At 35.8% G+C, this 20,234-nt stretch overlaps 1 protein-coding gene across 1 annotated transcript; it reads left to right on the forward strand.

Moving 5' to 3' along the window:
• Positions 1-111: 111 nt before the first annotated feature.
• LOC107671092 (shootin-1-like) lies at positions 112-15,484 on the forward strand. Its single transcript, XM_016463941.1, has 15 exons — positions 112-133; positions 240-334; positions 7,246-7,414; positions 8,206-8,303; positions 8,647-8,728; positions 9,829-9,923; positions 10,058-10,204; positions 11,142-11,295; positions 12,272-12,389; positions 12,552-12,637; positions 13,893-13,999; positions 14,634-14,678; positions 14,874-15,000; positions 15,082-15,228; positions 15,392-15,484. The coding sequence occupies exons 1-14, from the start codon at positions 112-114 to the stop codon at positions 15,213-15,215; spliced, it is 1,479 nt and encodes a 492-aa protein (XP_016319427.1). The 3' UTR covers positions 15,216-15,228; positions 15,392-15,484.
• The last annotated feature ends 4,750 nt before the right edge of the window (positions 15,485-20,234 follow it).

Below are 20,234 nucleotides of genomic sequence, written 5' to 3' on the forward strand. Positions count from 1 at the left end.
TTGCTCAAAAGGCGTCTGGAGAGCATGATAACTGATAAAGAGCTGTTCTAAGTTTCAGTGGTCTGGACAGAGTAATTGTATGATGTTGTAACCTTGTCTGTGAACGTCATGATGTACTGTGCTGACTGCTCCAGTGTGTGCATGACAGAAAATTAGTTGTGTGCTTGCCTGTAGTGACAACTGTAGTGTGTTTGTGTTGAAGAAAACATCAAAATATTTGACATATTGCTTGTCTTCAGTGTCACACAGGGTGATCGAGGAGGTGAACAACATTCAGGAGAGTCTAGAGATCGAGAAGACATGCAGAGAAAGTGTAGAAGCTTTGGTCTCAAAGGTGAGGTTTTACAATAAAGTTATGATTGGCTGTTCTGTTTTATTCTGTTTCATTTGATTCCCCTTATTTCTGTTCTGTTTCATTTGATTCTGTTGTGCTCTGGTTAATTTGATTCTCCTTTGTTCTGTTCTGATTCATTTGATTCTGTTCTGTTCTAATTTATTTAATTAGGGGCCAAGCCCCGAAGGGGCTGTAGCCACTATTTTATCTGTATGTTTTCTTATTATTATAATTGTTCTACCCGAATAGGAGTCAGTGGCAGCCCTGTGAAGGGAACATAGGAAAATGATGAAAATTGGCACACTTGTAGTGATGGTCATGAATCTGACCAACTTTGGGGTCTCTAGGACCAACTCTATAGTGCCACCACGAGTTCAAAAATTCACTTTTCAAATGTTTATAACTTTTGAACCCTCTAGAACAAGGAAACTTAGTACAGCTGATTACTCTCTTCATGCTGATCACATTCAATAGCTTACATTAAGACTCCACCCATTACAGTAGTGGCCATTTTGAAAAGTGCATTATTTCTTTTTTTCACTGCTACTCCTTCAAAATTTGTCCAATTCTTACGAAAATTGGCAGATATGATCTTTGGACCGAGCCGCATTGAAATGACTGAACAGAATTTCATGAACTAGTGGTGAAAAAAAAGTTATGATGTTGTGAACTTAACAAGGTCGACCCGAAATTGGTTCAGAGGCTGTATCTTGGACAAACTTTGATCAATCGAAACAAAAATTGGTATGCTTCATCAACACCATGATCTGAGGGTACATGCCAAATTACATAAATGACAACAGTGCCACCTATGGATCATGAGATACAAAAATGGCTATTTTGGCTAATAACTTATGAACTGTTAGTCAGAAAATCAAAAGAACCATTCTGTCCACCATTTTGAAATTTGTCATAAATTGCGATATATTTTAAACCATTTGACACACCTGCACAAAAATTGGTAGATTTCATTGACAGGATGTCCCGGAGTTATCTGAGAAGTTTGAACACAGCGCCACCTAGCATTCCAGAGATATAAAGATTTTTGCAAAAATGCTTATAAGTTTTGAAAACACTGTCCAAATTTTGTTGTTTTTATATCCCTTCATTCCCTGGGTTATGCCGATTCTGACAATATTTCATTTGTCATTTTCCATTAATGTGCCGCCCATAGCTTTGCTAATCTGGTTATTGTGCTAAGGAACTTTTTTTTGTGAGCTCATTCTCACACTGAAACCTCTCCTCAGCATCCTGCTGAATGTGCATGGGTGACTAGCTCAATGTGTTACACCACAGATCCTGATTTCTTCATGTCGTGGGTTTGAAACGCAGTGTAACACATGCCTAGACCGCAAGAGGTACTGTGGCAAGAATTGATGCAGAAGTTGCTTCTGTTGCAGGCATTGTGATCAATGGATACAGATATTCCATGTCCATATTAATCTTTAAATTTAAAATATGAAATAAAACGAAATGTATTATAATTATATAAGAATTACAAAGATGTTTCAAGTAATTTTAGATGGACAGCATGTCCCACTACAGAACACTTGTATGACTACAGTGACATCAACTATCCAAAACACAGTTCAAATCCTTGCTAGCGTTGTGTTAGCATGTGTTGTGTCCACCATAAAAACTGTAGTTTCAGCTGCTTCATACACCAGATGTCCCTAGTCGACTTGCTCAAAAGGCGTCTGGAGAGCATGATAACTGATAAAGAGCTGTTCTAAGTTTCAGTGGTCTGGACAGAGTAATTGAATGATGTTGTGACCTTGTCTGAGAACGTCAGACCGCAAGAGGTACTATGGCAAGAATTTATGCAGTTTTTGCTTCTGTTGCAAGCATTGTGATTTTCCAAGTATGATCTCACCTGAAAGTATTAAATACAACACGCAGTGCATTTATGTACAAATTCATTATTTTGAATTGATTCTCAGTTGAACTTCTGAACTTCGGCATCTGTGTGTAATGTTGTGTCGTTTTGATTTCTTATTCATGCTGTGTTCATTTTCATTTGAACTTCTGTTCATCCTGATTTCATCTCACCTATAATTCAAATGGTTGTTTTTCATGTTCATTCAGTTTCTCCTGTTTTTGCTCTTCCTGGTCTGCACTGCGCTACAGCCACGTATCGCTGCTTGCAGCTATGTTTATGTTTGTTTTCATTTGATTTCATTCTGTTTTATTTAAATTTCTTCTGTTCTGTTTCATTTGATTCTCATCTGTTCTGATGTATATTATTCTGTTTTGTTCTGTGTTTTATTTTTGTGTTGTTTTATTTCATTCTGTTATGTTCGGTTTCATTTGATTCTCCTCTGTTCTGTTTTGATTCAGTCGATCCTGTTCTGGTTCATTTGATTCTGTTCGGTTTCATTTAATTCTGTTCTGTGTCATTTGATTATGTTCTGTTTTGTTTTGTTTTGTTCTGTTTAACTAGAATTTGTTCTGTTCTCCTCTGTTTTGCTCTGATTCATTTGATTCTGTTCTGTTCTTATTTATTTGATTGTTATTTTTTGTTTGATTCTGTTTCATTTAATTCTCTTGTGCTCTGTTTGATGTGGTTATCTTTTGTTCTGTTTCATTTGATTTTGTTCTGTTCTTATTCATTTGATTCTCCTTTGTTCTGTTCTGATTAATTTGATTTTCTTCTGCTCTGCTCTCCTCTGTTGTGTTCTGTACTTATTTATTTTATTCTGTTCTTTTTTTGTGATTTGATTCTGTTTAATTTAATTCTCTTGTGCCCTTTTTCATGTGATTCTCTTTCATTCTTTTTTTATTTGATTCCTTCTGTTCTGTTCTGATTCATTTGATTTTGTTCTCTTTTGTTTCATTTGATTCTCTTTTGTTTCGTTTCATTTGATTCTCCTTTGTTCTGTTTTTTAATTTTTTTTCTGGTCTGCTCTCTTCTGTTCTATTCTGATTCATTTCATTCTGTTCTTTTTTGTTTGATTTGATTCTGTTTCCCTTTATTATCTTTTTATCTTTTTAATTTGGTCTTGTTACTTTATGTTCTGTTCTAATATCCTTTGTTTTCTCCTGTTTCATTCAATTCTGCTCTACTCTTCTCAGAAACAATAATCATAATCATCCAGAATCATACACCCATGTTTTCGCTTATGCTTTCATGGTAAATAAATTGGGATCCATCATGCCTCTATCCAACCACCCTTACATCCATTTATTTCCTCCTCCATCCTGAGCAAAGTACACACAATTGTACTCCATATGTGCAGTCAATCCATTCAGTTCATGCTGGTGTCAATCTTAAAGACTGTCTCCCTCCCGTATACCTGCATCTTGGTGTTGACCACAGCCAGCCCACCTCCCTGGACCCACTCATTACAGAAGTATTCAATTTGCCATCAGTCCCAGCTCAGCACATTGTTTAGTTGGGTTTCAGTTCTGCGTTCAGGCTCAGTCGGGTCTGAAAAGTGAAGTGGCATCTACACTGAGCGCTCAGCAGGTAAATGGATCTCTAAAAGCCCAGGTGTGAGGCAAATTATCAGGAACGATTACCGGCTGTATTGCCGTCTCTCTGATGCATGAATCAACTTTCTTCTGCTGCCTGTCGGTGATGAGCGCTGATCACCACACACAGAGAGAGAAATGAGAGAACAGTAGCAGTGAAAGGAATAAAGACAGATAAAAGAGATAAAGACCAGGAGAAAATAGTCTTTAGATTGAAAAAGGACACTGTTGTCCTGTGTTTTAGAAGCAGGCTAGCTTTCATTTGATGTGGTTCTGTGTCCAGAAAAAGAAGACATTTCACTGTGCAAATGAAAACGGACATTTGTTGTTGTTTTTTTGTACTTGACAAAATAGACTGAGGTGACAAAACCCTGCTGACTTATGGTTATTTAGCGTGGATGACAGGATTTCTGTCCTGCCATTTCTTGAGAATCACTTGCTATAGATTTCTCTTGAAGTATAGCTAAATGTTTTTCCTTGAAGTATGTGAAGCCATCGCAGATGTTTCTGAGAGCTGCAGTTGAGGAAGACCACAGAGCATTTAATTTGTACGGAGGAAATAGACCTGCAGCTGGGCCGTTTTGTGCCTCAGCATTATGTGTTGGATAAAAGCTCGATTTAACCAATCAATGGTTTCCTGACATCCTTAAATGCACAGCCCAGCTTGTTTTGTGTTCACCGATGGCCATTGCACATGAAAACTGGTGCCTTTGTCCTGGCTGCTCTGTGAACACCCCTGCAACGAGCCCCTCACGTCTGTGTGACTAACAGCAGGAGAGTCCTGTAGGTTTCGGCCGCCACAGGTTTGCTCATCTTCCATCTGTCAGGACACATGACTGTTTGAGGATTCAGTTTTGTTTGTCACTAGTTGCTCTTTCAACACATAGTCGATTTATCTCATTTCTTTATTATAAGGTTAGGAAACACATTGCATTAGATCTCTCAAGTCCAGATTTCTTGCATTAAAATCATTGATTTTAATGTTTTTGAAAGAAGTCTCCTATGCTCACCAAGACTGCATTTATTTGATCAAAAATGCAGAAGTATTATTACAATTAAAAAAAAAAAGTTTCTATTTTAATATATTTTAAAATATAATTTATTCCTGTGATGGCCTTTGATTGTCTTTTTTATTCCAGTCTTCAGTGTCACATGATCCTTCAGAAATCATTCTAATATGCTGATGTGGTGCTCAAGATCACCAAGGTTGAAAACAGTTCTGTGGACATTTTGCCTTCAAACGTTTTATATAATACATAAAGTCAGCCGGTCATTATCGCAAAAATTAGAGAAATTCCTATTTAGAAATGCACAGTATATTATCATATCATGTATCTGATAATATGATTTTTTTTTTTAAATATTGGTATTGGATGATATTGGTTATTTAAAATATATTGCTATAATATATATTTAAGATATTGCTCATTTTCTCTGTTTTTACATTTGTCATCATCTAATTTTAACTTAACATTAATCTTTTAAAACCCTAAATATTTAATAACACTATTAAATGTAATCATTAGCATATCTCAAACAGAATACCCATTTTCATAGTGTACATTATTGGCCTAAATTGGATAACTTGCAGAATTTAAAACGATTTTAGTTTTTAGTGTTTCTATTAATCTATTTATATAAAACTGTATTACATTTTAATGCTGGTCATTTGTCTGCCATGAAAATAGTGATTATATCTGTAATATCGGTGCATTCTTAGGTATATGTTGCCATAATGAGCAGCAGACTATACATTATTCCACTTATTTTCTGGCTACTTACCCAGTAAATAATTAAATAACAAGACATGAAATATTGATATTGCCTTGTCACTGTATTTATGTGAACTAATCTTGCAAATATTAATAAAACAAGTGTGGAAGACTTTGACTTGTTTTGCATCTCAGCCCGCAGGATGAAAAATAAATCTCACCTCTTTTTTGAAAGTGTGAAGGATAAAATTACAGCATTGACTCATGCCAAATTTACATGTAAATTAGTCCAAAAATTTTGGTAGGTGTGATTGGAGGATGGTGAGTGGAATTGTCTCAAATAGTCTCTACATTTCGGTATGATTTATTGTGTATGATGGCTGTAATTTTGTCTGCCAAGGGACCCTGAGGCAAACAAAAAAAAAGAAGAGGAAAAAAAATCATAATCAATTTCTTAAACTCTGGAACATTTTGAATTAAAAAGCAGTAATGGATGAGGGTTCACGGGTGGTGGCAGTCAAATCAAAGTGCAATCCAAACACATGACATTTTGTTTTGATGTGTGATCAGACGAGATGAGTGGCCTGGCCACCTCGGAACGCACATCTGATTTCTGCCACTGTGTAATTTCACCGCTGCGCTCTCATCAATGCCAGATGATTATCGCAGAGCGAGCGTGTATGCGTGTGTGTCTGCGTGTTTATCCCCATATTATGTGTTGTTGATTGCGTTTTTAAAAGATGCATTCAGCAGGAAGGATGGCATCAGGAAATGGATTGACGTGCTGTGTGTCCTCACTTGGATGTCATTAATAAAGGCCCGTTAAAGAGGGGGCATTTTTTTTTATTCCTGCCTCCCACTCTTTTTCTCTCTCTGGCCGGAATGTCATCTGTGACTAATTTACATACCTCCACCCCCATTGGCTCTCTGAGTTTCCATTAAGTGGCCTCCCTAATTGAAGTGTGAATGACCAGTCTTAAATTACATTTACATTTACATTTACATTTAGTCATTTTGCAGACGCTTTTATCCAAAGCGACTTACAATGGAGTGGCAGGGAAGACAAGATTTTGTCTTTAAAATTACTTTAAAATTACTTTAATTGGATGTTCAAAAAGGTAAAATTTCTCGGATGCAGGTATGTGCATGTGGCGAGGGAGGGGGTCCGTGACCGCACATGATAGAAATGCTGTAATTATTTATGAAAACAGGAGTGTCTGCTGCTGCTGCTCCTGCATACGTGTAATGAAATGTCTATTATTTTGCCCTTGATTATTGCTCTTTTTCAGAGTGTTCGTGCTGTGTGTGTTTGGCTGTGTGATTGAGGGGAATTGCATGGGCGCCCACTGGGGTTCCAGTGGGCTGGTCTGTCTACATGCTGCTGATTTGATTTCTCATATCTTTTCGCTCTGTGGCAAATGCAGAAAATCACCGGCTTGGGTTTTATATCATTTGTGGTGTTACCGGTGTCATTTTGATCTCTGATTATTCCTATAAATTTGACTACATTGGCCTCACTAGATTTACTTGTTTTGCATTGTCAATAGACACTGGATTTTCATTCTCTTCACAGAGACCAAGAAAATTCATGTTTTGATAGTTTGGCTCAATTGGTGTGTGATGCTAGCAGCACTCAGATTATGAGTTCAAATGTATACAATAAATGCACTCTAAGCCGCTTTGGATAAAAGTATCTTTCAAAAGCACAGATGTATATCTTTCGCTCAGTTGAACAGACAGAACCGTTCTCTGAAGAGGAAAAGTATGCTCTATATGTCCCACCTTGGTGCCGATGTCGTCGCTGAGATCAGTCTGGATGATGATGATGATGATGAAGATCCACAGGAGGAGGAGTCAGGTGTATGTAGCTCCTCCCACTGTCAGATTGTCATTGCAGGTGGGTCAGTGCACTGTCCCACAATGTATTGCTTAATAAAATATTTTTATCACTTTATACTTTTTGCATCTACAGATTAATTTTAAAGGTGAAGTGTATCATTTCTATGGCACAGGCAGCGAAAGAATTGCAGGGTTTTTTTGTTCAAGTGGATTGACTGGGCCTGTCATAACAACATAGGCTCTGGCATGAAATTGAGGCTTGACTACCTGTTTAGTCAAACAATGGCTGACAAACTTGTGTGAAAGCAGTCTTTATCTAGTAGTTCAGAAATTAGACACCTTTGCCATTAAGTGTGTAGTTTCTGAGGCTATTAGATAATTAATATTTGAATACAGAAAATACAGAAAATTTAATTTATGTATTTGTTTGTTTGTTTGTTTGTTTTAGATATCAAATTTAAAATATGTTTACACTTTACACATACAACAACAGTTCAAAGTAACAGGCTTTTGTTTTTCAGTGTTATATTAAATGTTTTTATTTATTTATTCATTTATTTATTTATGTGTTTTAAATATTGAATGCAATTTTTTAAAGATCTTTATATTGAAACAACAGTTAAGCAACAGTTGAAAGTGACCACAGGCTTTTTTCGAACACTGAAAAGGACATAAAAAAAAACATTAGTTCATACAACACATGCTTTTTGTGAGAAACAGACTAAAAATGTAAGTCATTTTGCCCTCTGATGCGGTTCTCAATTCATGTTTGGTTACGAGACACTTGAGAATTCAGGCTGCTTTGTACTGCAGTTTTTTTTTTTTAATTAATACTTTTATTTGTGGTAGAGCTGAGGGATAAACTAGAGGTGATCCTGGCTGAGAAGAAGCAGATTACGATCGATCTGGAGATGACAAGAGAGCAGCTCTGCCAAACTAGACAGGAAGTATGTGAGAAAGGCATTTAATCTTAGGTTTTACTGCATTAACTTACTACTCATCTTTAAGAAATATCTACCGTGCATCATTTTAAAAAGATCTACAATATACACTCTAAAATCATTTTTTTTAATGAAAAGTAAAAATCATGACAGAACAATAAATGTTTTGATCCACCTCCTTAAAGTCTTTAATGTTAACCATTGCCATGTTTCACAGTGGCTTTCACTCAGAATAATGTCAACCAAACAGAAAAGAGGGGTCTGTCTTTGTGTCATGTTGTTCAGTGTTTCAGATGAACCAGTTTAATGCCCAAATAAATGAAGCCCTCGCTCTCCCTTTCTTCCTAAGCTCCTGAAAGAGAAACATGATAATACTGTTTTAATAGCTGAAACATTCCAACAAAAGAAGCTCTTGGGAAAATACAACAGAGGTCAGTTGTGCTCCTGTTCTCTACTGTATCCCCTTACATCAATCTCTCTCTCTCTCTCTACTGCTTTCCAGTCCAGACATTCATTCATCCTAACTGCTGTACTCGCACTGCTACATCTTCATTGCTTCATTCAAAGCCTATACTGTGTTTCTTCTATAATTATTACAATAACAATAAGTCATACAGTATTTTTAGGCAGATCTGAGTGATTTCTGACAACTTTAGCTTGATTATAGACTCAAACAGATCATGGAAATATCACAAAAATCAAAATGCATCATTTTTCTGTGCTACTTTTTCCGTTTGTGTGTGTGTGTGTGTGTGTGTGTGTGTGTGTGTGTGTGTGTGTGTGTGTGTTTTGAGTTGTTTAATAATTTGATGCATGAATTAAATTGAATTTAAAAAATCATAATGTCATAATCTTTTCACTTTAAATTAAGAATTATATTTCTTTTGTTAATACAGTATGATGTATTTGAGAGAGTTGCACATCTGTTGCCTACAATAGAAGATAATAGTAAATATTCTAGAGGTTCTTGGTGCTTGACTAGTTTGAATTTATGTTGCCATTCAAAAGTTTGGAGGTATTATGTTTTTTTTAAAGAAGTTACTACTTTTATTCAGCAAGAATGAATTAAATTGATCAAAAGTAAAAGTAAAGACATTTATAATGTTACAAAAGATTTCTATTTAAAAAAAAAGTTGTTCTTTTGAAATGTCTATTTATAAAAATTAAAAAAAATTGTAAAAAAAATAAAAAAATAAAAACAATTTTTATCGTTTTGCATCACCAGACACTATTGTCTTCTGCTTTACAGCACAATCTAAACTGTCTCCATGGTTGAGTTTCCATAATTGATTCTGCTATTTTCTTGTTTATCACTGTGAAGCTGCTTTGATACAATTCTGTATTGTATAAAGCACTATAGAAGTAAAAGTAACTTGACTTAACTAGACCATGCTGATTTAAATTGCCCTGTAGTGGATGTCATTTATCAGAAGTTCAATAGGAATTTAAATGATACAATATACAATATTGTGTGTTTGAATTGTTTGCCATGGACATCGGGGCTCAAAGGCTTTCCTGTAAATGTGTGTAGTTTCTCAGTATGCTCTAGATGAGTTTGAGGCCTTGCGGGAGGATCTAAAGCTTGAGAGGGACCTGCGTTCTGAAGCAGAGAAGTTTGCACATGAGGTGAAAGCTCAGTTAGATTTGATTTCAAAATTATTTTATTGAAATGTATAAGACTGAATATTTATGGATTCCTGGAATATGTTAAATGGTGTGAATTTGTGAATGTGTGTTTATCTCTCTGTGGGTTAATGAAGATGCTAGTAGAGCAGAAGAAGCTGAAAAGACAAAGCCAGATGTTGATCCAGAGTGTGTCTCCAACAGAAGCTCTGCAGAAAGCTCTGGCAGAGATCAACACACTGACACACACTTTAGAGACACAGAAACTGGAGCATCAACAGCAGGTAACACACACAGACACACACATTAATCCCCACACTGTCCTTTAGGTCATAGTGTCCTGCCGACCAAATGTCATTAAAATAATAACAGAAAAAACAATCAAATCAACCATGCCAACCTCCCAGTGTCACACCAAAACACACACCCATGCAGTTCATTACTTGCGTTTCTAAAAGAAGAAAAACTGAGCAGTATTCTGCAATTAAACAATCATTAAAGGATCAAGGGAAATGCAACTTGACTCACTTTGTGGTATTTGTCTGTCATCACTATAGATTTTAGTCAGAGTGTGTGACATTTTTAATTTGTCAAGAACAATAATGAGGCTGTGAGGGATGGAAGCACAGTCACTATGTTGTACTGCCTTAAAGGGATGGTTCACCCAAAAAAGTCATCATTTTGTCATTATGCCTTATGTCATTCCAATGAAAAGGCGAGACTTTCTCACAAGGAGATATTTAGCATGTACAGTGCAGGGTTCTTATAGTTAACTAAAACTACAACAGAAAAAATCTGTTACTTGAAATAAAATAAACTTTAACTGAAATAATGTTAAATATATAAAAAAACTTAGTTTGCTAAGGCAAACTAAACTAAATAATAATAATAATAATAAAACCTATATAGACAAATTAAAAAACGAATAAAAACGCACAACAATATTATCAAAACTTCATCCAAAATTGAAATAAAAACAGAAAATATATTAATACAAACTATTATAGTATCTCAATGACAGTAAAACGCACTGGTCCAGTGTCCCAGCAGCTATTTTCTGTATAGTGAAAGTGGTAAAGGAGACCTGTTCACCATTTCATTTGATGACAGAGTTTTCATTTTATAAGTGAAGTATACCTTAAAGTTCAAAGATAACATTCCATTTTTACACCCCGTGTTTTTGTCTTTGATTGTTATGCTGTGTATGTTGGTGGACTTCAGGTGAAGGCTCTTGAAGAGCAGATACACAGCAGTGAATTAAAGAAGCAGCTAACAGCATTACAGAGACAGACTGAACTGCTGGAGGAGGAGAGAAAAGAGTGGCAGCACAAACACACGAACGCTGAAACCGAGGCCAAAGACCTCAGATTCACAGGTAGTTTTTAAAGTTTTTTGTTGTCTGTTTTTAGAAGTCTCTTATGCTCACCACAGCTGCATTTATTTGATCAGAAATACAGTAAAAACAGTAGTATTGTGAAATATTATTGCAATTTAAAATAACTGTGTAACCGGGAACCGGCAAACATTTAATTATAAAACTTTAATAAACAAATAAACAAGCACAAAACGAAAGTAAAAGCGTCAGTCCCTCACGGACGACTGCCGCATAAAACAAAACAACATAAAATCCAGGGCTGTGTTCAGCCCCGACAAAACGGTGCAAAACGTTTTTTAAACGGAAACGGTGGTGTGTTGAACACACTGTTCTGATGACGCAAGAGTTGCAACTATGGCAGCTGAGAAGGCCATTCTTTGCGCACCGGTTTGAGCTTGAACTTGCCCCAGGCCTGGTCCTCTCTTGTCCTTCACTGTCGTTACTCCTCTGTTTATCCTTCCGGAGGTCCTCCGTGGGACTCGAGACCGGTGAGCAGCGCAGGTGTCGCTCATTATCATTAACTCCACCGGCCTTGCTCCGTTCCCACGGCTCTCGGCCCCACCTCACTCATCACAAACTGTTTTAAAATGTAATTTATTCCTGTGATGCAACGCTGAATTTATAGCAGCCATTACTGCAGTCTTCAATGTCACATGATCCTCGAATCATCTAATATGCTGATTTGGTATTCAAGAAATCTTATCTTGCTCTAATCAATGCAGAAATCATTTGTTCATAATATCTAGTGGAAACCATGATACATTTTTTTCAGGATTCTTTAATTAATATAAATTTTAAAAGAACAGTATTTTATTTGAAATAGAAAAGTTTTGTCACATTGTAAATTTAATTTAATTTTAATGCATCTTTGCTAAATAAAAGTATTAATTTAATTACTTTAAAAAAATATTACTGGCCCAAACTTTTGAACAAAACTCTAAATAACCCAGTGTTTGTATCTCTGTGTGTTTTGTAGTGGAGGAACTGAAAAAGAAGCTCCAGCAGGTCTCTAATCCACCACCAGCTGCCCCAGGACCCCCTCCTCCACCCCCGCCCCCACCTCCACTTCCTGCCCCCTCAAGCAACCCACTCAGGTGAGTGTCTGTTTGTGACGAAAGCCATCAAAATGAGGAAATACAACTTAAAAATAAAATAGATCTGATGGAAAATTAGGTCAATGGCTGTTTGCTCATTGGGAAGTTTCAATGACATATTTCTTGTCAATTCTCTATTTTTCTTTTGTCTCTATCTTTTAGCTCATTACTGTCTATACTTCGTAAGAAAAAAGATGTGAGCACTGAAATTGCATTAGTGGAGAAGGACTCCTCTGAGAAAACCCCAGGTAAAGAGCGAAGGCCCATCGAAGTTCATTTCCAATCTGTAAACCTGCTCAGTTTTGCTTTATAATAATTCATACATGCAAAGATTACATAGATTGATCATTTAAAAGCACAGTAATCAGTGATGGCTTATGGTTCAAGGTTTTTTTTTTTTTCATTGTTTCATTTCTTAAGCAGGGCTGGCCTGCAGTTGTGTTCGCTGTTGAGCCACATGAAAGATTTCAGACCTTTATGTTGACCTTTTTGATCAGTGTTAAGTGTCAATTAAAAATCTGCAGTGCATGCAGTCAGATGTAATTAATGTACACTTTCACACAAAGTAAACTTCTGTTTTTCGTCACAGCAGTGGGTAAAAATGAAAGACTTGGGTCAAGTTCAAGTTTGTCCTTAGCCATTTCTTTCAGCCTTATATTAAAAAACCAGGTGGGGGAAAAGAAGGAAGACTTGCAGCTTTTTGCTGAAGGACAAACACTTTTGTACAGAGTTTGGATAAGTCATTATCCATTTTTGATTAAAGAAAATTGACAATATTGACAATTTTTCAATTATTGGCATGATGTTCAGGTTTATAGAATTTGACCAGTGAACTTTAGCCTTCCTTTTATCACTAGTGCTTGATTTGCTTTTTCACTGTGTTTGAATATTTACAGGGAATGGTGATCTTTGAACGGATTGACTAAAATTCTTTCACTTCCTATAATAAGTATAAGTGCGGGCCAAAGCTTAGATACTTTCTCAAATAATTGTAGTTTTCTTTCAAGTGTTCTTGTTAATATTGAACAACATTTTTATGATCTCATATGAATAGAAAGTTGTTATTGGACTATACTCTAGTTCTGAAACGCAATGCCAATTTAGAGCCTTTGCAAAAGAGAATGTTTAGAGAGACTTTTATCATGTCAGAAAAACATCAGACTGGTAAGCAGATAATATTCACATTTTTTGTTACAGTTAATGACAGAATGACTAAAAGTGTTTGCCAAGGCCACTTAACAAAGAAAAACATCATAGATAAACTTTCTTTTGATTTCTTTTTTTATAATATTTGTGCATGCCAGCGCAAATAGAAACCTTTGCAGTTCTGTTTAGTGGTGTCAGTATGTCTGATATTATTCTGTGTCTGAAATGACTGCTAATGAAAAGCAGCAGATGTGTTTATCTACATCTGTGTTGATCTGTTTAAATGTGTTTTAATAGAAATCCCATTTGTCTCTGTCTATGTGTGTGTGTGTGTGTGTGTGTGTGTGTGTCTGACACAGAAGGACATCAGACATCAAGCTGTGGATGAAATGATGCAGCGAATCAAAAAAGGAGTTCAACTCCGACGTGTTTCCCAGAGAACCAACAGAGCCAGACCAGGACCAGTAAACATTTCTTACAAACTCATACCAACACAAAAACACTCACTACTTTAAACTTTCTTTTATTCAGTGAATCAGTGTCATTAAATGAAATTACTTTAGCCTATCTATAGAAATAATACTATTAGCCGATCAAATATAATCAGAAATAAGTACTTTTATTTAGCAAGGACGCACGCATTCAGTCGATCAAAAGTGACAGTAAATATTTGTCACAAAAGATTTATATTTCAAATAAATGCTATTCTTTTGAAGAATCTTGTTAAAAAGTAGAATGATTTCCACAAAAATATTAAGCAGCACAACTGTTTTCAACATTGAAAATAATAAGAAGTGTTTCATGAGCACCAAATCAGCATATTAGAATGATTTCTGAAGGATCATGTGACACTGAAAACTGGAGTAATGGCTACTGAAAATTCAGCTTTGCAATCACAGGAATTAATTACATTTAAAATATATTAAAATAGAAAACGGTTATTTTAAATTGTAATAATATTTCACAATATTAAAAGCCTTGGTGAGGATAAGAGATTTTAAAAATTATTATTCACACTAAATTAACATTTTAAATATACAGTAATAACACTCACTTACATAGTCTGCTTAATTGTTTCTCTGATGGGTTTTCCTGCAGAAAGAAGGGACAAATCTTGCCATACAGGAACTTCAGGGAATCCTGGTTAGGAGTGCTTCATTTATTTTTATTTTATGTATAATTGATTATTAATTATTAATATTATCACTTAAAATGTATGTGTTTTTATATGTACGTATATATGTTTTTAATATAAAATAATATAACAAACATATTACAATATTATTCAAATGTGTTTAAAACTAGCTGTTGGTATAGTAACGGAATCTTTCTGTTTAGAACACAGTCAAGCGTTCTGGCCCCTCCTCCTTGCCTGGGACACGCCCTCCTTCGCCATCACCGAAGTCTGAGCTGGAGAAAGCCCTGCATAGAAGGAGGGATGCGCTGAAGGCTGCAAAGAATAATAGTCAGTCAAACACACACTTACACTCTGTCACACACTCTTGAGCCAGATCATATGTTTAACTTTTCAACCCTTCCCCTCCAGCGAATTCCAGTACTGTTCTGGATCTGCCCCAGATTAAGCAAACCCAGCCAGAGCCAGGCCAGAACACAAGGGACCAGGACACGCTGCAACACACAACAACCACAGTATGCACCGATCAACTCAAGCCTTCATAGGAGCTCATAGGTTGTGAGTATCTGCTCTTTTATGTAGAGCCATAAAGTTACACACAAACAGAACATTTCTTCCTGCACCAGCGAAGTTCATCCAAACTAACCAAACACGTGACTACAAAATCAGTTAATATCAGAGTTAATTACTGGTTTTTTTTTTTTACATGTAATATTTGCAGACGTTCAGCCATAATGTGACTTGACAGTGCCAAGCAGATGTGTGGTTTTTTATATGCTCTTGTTTATTTTATTTTATTTTATCAACCCATTTATGCCCAATTGTTTAATTTTTCTTTTTTGTTTGGTTCAAAGTGTGTCTGTACTCAGTTTCCATATCCATAACAATATATGTTTTATATAATGTATGAATCAGTGTTTTAGCATAAACTTTTTTTTTGTTAAGAAATTTATATTTTTATTTAGCAAGGATGCATTAAATTAAAGTGACAGTAAAGACTTTTACATTGTATAATTCAATTAAATGTTGTTTTGAATTCAATTTCTATTCATCAAAAAAATCCTGAAAAGAAATGTTGGTTTCCGCAAAAATATTAAGGGGCACTACCATTTTCATCTTTGATAATAATAAAAAAAAAATTTCTTGAGCACCAAATTAGCATATAAGAATGCTTTCTGAAGCTTTCCCATCACAGGAATAAATTATATTTTTAAATGTATTAAAATAGAAAACAGTTATTTGAAATTGTAATTATATTCCACAATATTACTGATTTTTTTGTTTTATCTAATAAATGTAGCCTCATGAGCATTTTTTCAACAAATCTTATTGACCCCAAACTTTTAAACGGTAGTGTACGTGCCACTTATACAAGAAACTGTCAGTATGAAAGAAGTAATAGAAAGAAATCTCAGATATTATAGTGATCTCAACAATGTATTTATAGCAAATTTGAGCACACTTTGGGATAAAGTCTGAGATTTCAGGATAACTCCAATATTCTTCACAAACCAAATGATCTAAACTGTCAGTCTACCTTCATTTTATAGCTTTATGCTATTACAGCATGTCAACAATTTGAGTCCGTTTTAGAAAAATAAAAAGTTGATACTTGAAAAGTACTCAGAAACCCATTAAGTCTTTCGAGCTGTGAAAGAGCAACCCCTAAAAAATTACTTAGTCACGTTGTATTAGCTTGAGAACATTTAAACGTCTATAAGTGATATAATGTTTGTTTTGTTTTGTTTTTTCTTCGCTTTGAGGGACTTTGAATGTCTGTGAGGGTTTAATAGTAGAGAAACGAAATCCCCTCCGTCCCACAGTCTTATACTTTGGCTGGACCATCCTCATTGAACAAAGTTATTGACACATGCTTTGTCTGTGTGAGAGGCGTTTCTGGAGGGGCGGTTGGTGACTAGCCTTGAACATGTGCCAACCTAGTGTGTTTTCAAATGGCTTTGGCTAGACTAGTATTAACCTTGTAACGTCCCACTCGGTAATTACAAGGCACTGATGTGAACTTATCCCACTTTAACAATCTTTTTACTGTTTCATGAACCTGGATATTTTTTTCAGGTTCAGCACTGGTCTTTCAAAGAATTGGCATTTTCAACAACAGTATAGAAGAGAGGCAATTTCAGGTCGTCAATCACACAAGACTATTATTCCTGAGACAAATTTTTAAAATAACAGACAATGAATTGATGCTATTTATACATTTATTGACTGAGCTGTAATGAAATGTGTTATTCTTTTTCGAATTGTTGACATGCCAACATGACAAGCATGCTACTGAATAGAATATATAAAGCAGTTTAGTTTAAATGGGTGGCTTAAGTGAAGCATTTTGAAAGCATGTATAGTCACGGGCCTGAGGAGATTTCATTTATGTCTCCCTGAGGAGACATTGTGAGAGGTGGCTGATCTTTGTGACTCTCTGAATGCTTCATTAAAGGAAGTCAGACTTTCATGAGGTGTTATTTCAGCAGAATAGTTTTCTGAACCAATATTCTGGAGCTGAGCATATACCTGCTTTTGTCATATTAACTTCCAGCAAAGTTGTAGCGTCAACGGAAGGAGCAGTTTTTTGAAAGGTGCATGACTTTTTTTTTTTTTCAATTTGAAATGCAGAGTTCAAAATGTTCATATAGTCAAATCGTGATTACTACATTTTTTTTTTTAAATAACATGCAATCTACTATAAAAAAAATACCTGATAATGATGTTTTAATGCCCTTCAAAACTTTATAGAATTATACAAGGTAAGATTTTTTATGTTTTTTGAAAGACATCTTTAATGCTCACCAAGGCTGCATTTTTTTAAATCAAAAATACAGTTTAAAAAGTAATGTTGTGAAACATTATTACAGTTTACTGTTTAAATAACTGTTTTCTATTTGAATATATTTTAAAATGTGATTTATTCCTGTTGCCAAAGCTGAATCAGCATCATTACTTCAGTCTTCAGTGTCATATGATCCTTCAGAAACCATTCTAATATGCTGATTTGGTGCTGCTTAATATTTTTGTGGAAACTTATTTAATGGAGCCTTGCTGAATAGATATATTAATTTATAAAAAATTTACAAAAAATCGTAATGCCCCCAAATTTTGGATGGTAGTGTATGCTTAAAATTTATTTAATAAATAAAAACATTTAAAACACATAAGGTCTTTTAGACCTTGATGTGAAGGTCTTTTTGATAGTCTACAAGGCTGGAAAATTATTCTGGATGGGTTTAAAGCATCGGCTTTTGACTTGAGGTCAGTGATGAAGTGTTTGCTCATTGGCATTTTGGGTAAACATCTTCTACGTTTCACATTGTCCACTGTAAATCTGATCCGTCAAATTTTGTATCTTACCCCATCCAGTCCACAGAGAAGCATTTTATTCTGTCCAAATCGCACACTAGATCAGATTTACACAATGGTGTGACGTTTGTCATGCCTCGTTACTCAACAGGATTTCATTTCCTCCAGTGAGCTGCAGCTGCGGTGATGTTTTTGTGCTGTGAAACAGGAGATGTGTGTGTCTGTGCTGAGGCTCAGTGACTCCTTTCCACTGCTTTCACACACTTAGGCACAATTTCCAACAAGGCTTAGAGCTCTTCATGGGGTTAAATCTGCCCGGACACAAGATGAAACTTTATTCCCTCTCACTCTCTTTCTCTTTTCTCTCTTTTTTACTCTGTTCCGTACCTGACCCTGGCCTGCAACAGAGAATAACACACACTGTAAACTCCGATTCAAGGCTGTGTTTGAGTTTTTTTTTTTAAAACATGTTAGTGTGGACTGTCATTGTGTTGTGTGAATGGAAGAGCTTTGTGGAATGTTGTGCCGTTTCAGATCTAGCTTTGAATCTGTGAGGTCTATTGAAAGCCGCATGGATGTTTGTAATGTGACACATTGTGAATCTGGTAAACAACGATGTTAAATGTTGGTTAAACTACTGTTGTTCGTGAAAAGTTATATTTTGATTGTCAGTTTTGCGGTCAACTAGCTGTATACTAAAGCCCATATAGCATGAGAGTTGATAGAGATATTTCAAGTTTATGTTAAAAAAAGTCTTTTGTATATAGGCTAGGAACTATTTTTCTTTCTCACAGCTTTTAGGCTGTTCTACTGGTACAACTTTATTTATTTTTATTACACGGCTCTGTGGAAAACTTGATTCTGATTGGTCAGTCATGACATTCCGAGGTATGTTATCCCTCGGTAACAACCGGTGAAAGCTGATAACACAGGCTCATCCGGGTAACTGAAGTCGGTGCTGTACTCTTGCTAGGAACTGTTTTTTCTTGGTGGAAGCTTTGCGTTTGTTTAGCTAATAAGATATAAAACTCGATTCAAAATTAGCCGTGTAATAAGCGGGATAATGTACATCCAGCCGGTTGTTATCGCAGAATAACCCCCTTTATAACCCCCTTTAAAAAAAGTGCATTCATCCATCCATCATAAAAGTGCCCCACACGGCTCTGGGGGGGTTAATAAAGGACTTCTGAAGCGAAGCGATGTGTTTGTGTAAGAAAGATATACATATTTAAAACTTTATAAACTGTAATCTTTAGCTTCTGCTAACTGTCATACGCACGTTCTGTCATGATAAGAGAGTGGCGTTCCAGCGGATGATGTAGGATGTATGCATAGCGTTAGCTCCAGTGAGAAGTGACGAACACGGAAGGGCAGAGGAGAGAGCAAAACAAAACACCGGTCACGAATTAGAAGTACAAAACAAGGATTTGTAAAGGAAAAAAAAAAGAGTATTTCGATATAAGCCAAGAGGAGACTGGTTTTTCTTTGCTGTAAACAAAACTTTGTTCTAGCAAGACTAGCATATTCTCACTGGAGCTAACGCTACGCATACGTCCTACATCATCCGCTGGAACGCCACTCTCTCGTGAGCGTGCATATGACAGTTTTTTCAAGAGATTACGGTTTATGAAGTTTTAAATATGGATATTATTCTTACACAAACAGATCGCTTTGTTTTAGAAGGCCTTTATTAACCTATATTATTTTTAATATAACTCTGAATGAATGATTGAGTAAATCATGGGATAATTTTCATTTTTGAGTGAACTATCCATTTAACTACATTAACAACCACATTAACTAACAATGAAAATATTTTTAATGCATGTATTAATGTTAGTTAAATGTTAATTTCAACATTTAGCAAACATAAACTAGCAGTGAACAGTTAATGTTAACAAAGATTAATAAATACTGTTTATTGCTCATTGTTACTCAATAAATACTGTTCCCTTTCAGTCGGTCACTCTCGACGTCACGTCGGATGACCGACGAATTGGGATCTCGCTTAGAGAGACCAATCTACTTGGAGTGTAAACTAAACGAGCCAATGCACATTGGCTCTCTGGGGATGAAGATCTGTCAGCGTTGCCGCCCTCTGGGCGGTTAGCGGTGCCGGATACAGACCCGGAAATGATGGCTATGCTTTCCCGGCCCGCCGAGAGTGTCGGGCTCAAGTGGAATCTTCCACCGCTTCCCGAACCCTCAAGGTTGGACGATTGGTTTCTCGGGGTGGCTCGCGCTGGTTCTCA

Source organism: Sinocyclocheilus anshuiensis, unplaced genomic scaffold, assembly GCF_001515605.1.
Source record: "Sinocyclocheilus anshuiensis isolate Anshui unplaced genomic scaffold, SAMN03320099.WGS_v1.1 scaffold861, whole genome shotgun sequence".
NCBI classification, from domain to species: domain Eukaryota; kingdom Metazoa; phylum Chordata; class Actinopteri; order Cypriniformes; family Cyprinidae; genus Sinocyclocheilus; species Sinocyclocheilus anshuiensis.

Bases quoted from the DNA above. Each gene is read 5' to 3' on its own strand.
- LOC107671092 (XM_016463941.1), top strand. From the start codon at position 112: ATGTACTGTGCTGACTGCTCCA. The intron at 8,729-9,828 runs GTCAGTTGTGCT...AAATGTGTGTAG, and splicing joins CTTGGGAAAATACAACAGAG to TTTCTCAGTATGCTCTAGAT. The intron at 10,205-11,141 runs GTAACACACACA...GGTGGACTTCAG, and splicing joins AACTGGAGCATCAACAGCAG to GTGAAGGCTCTTGAAGAGCA.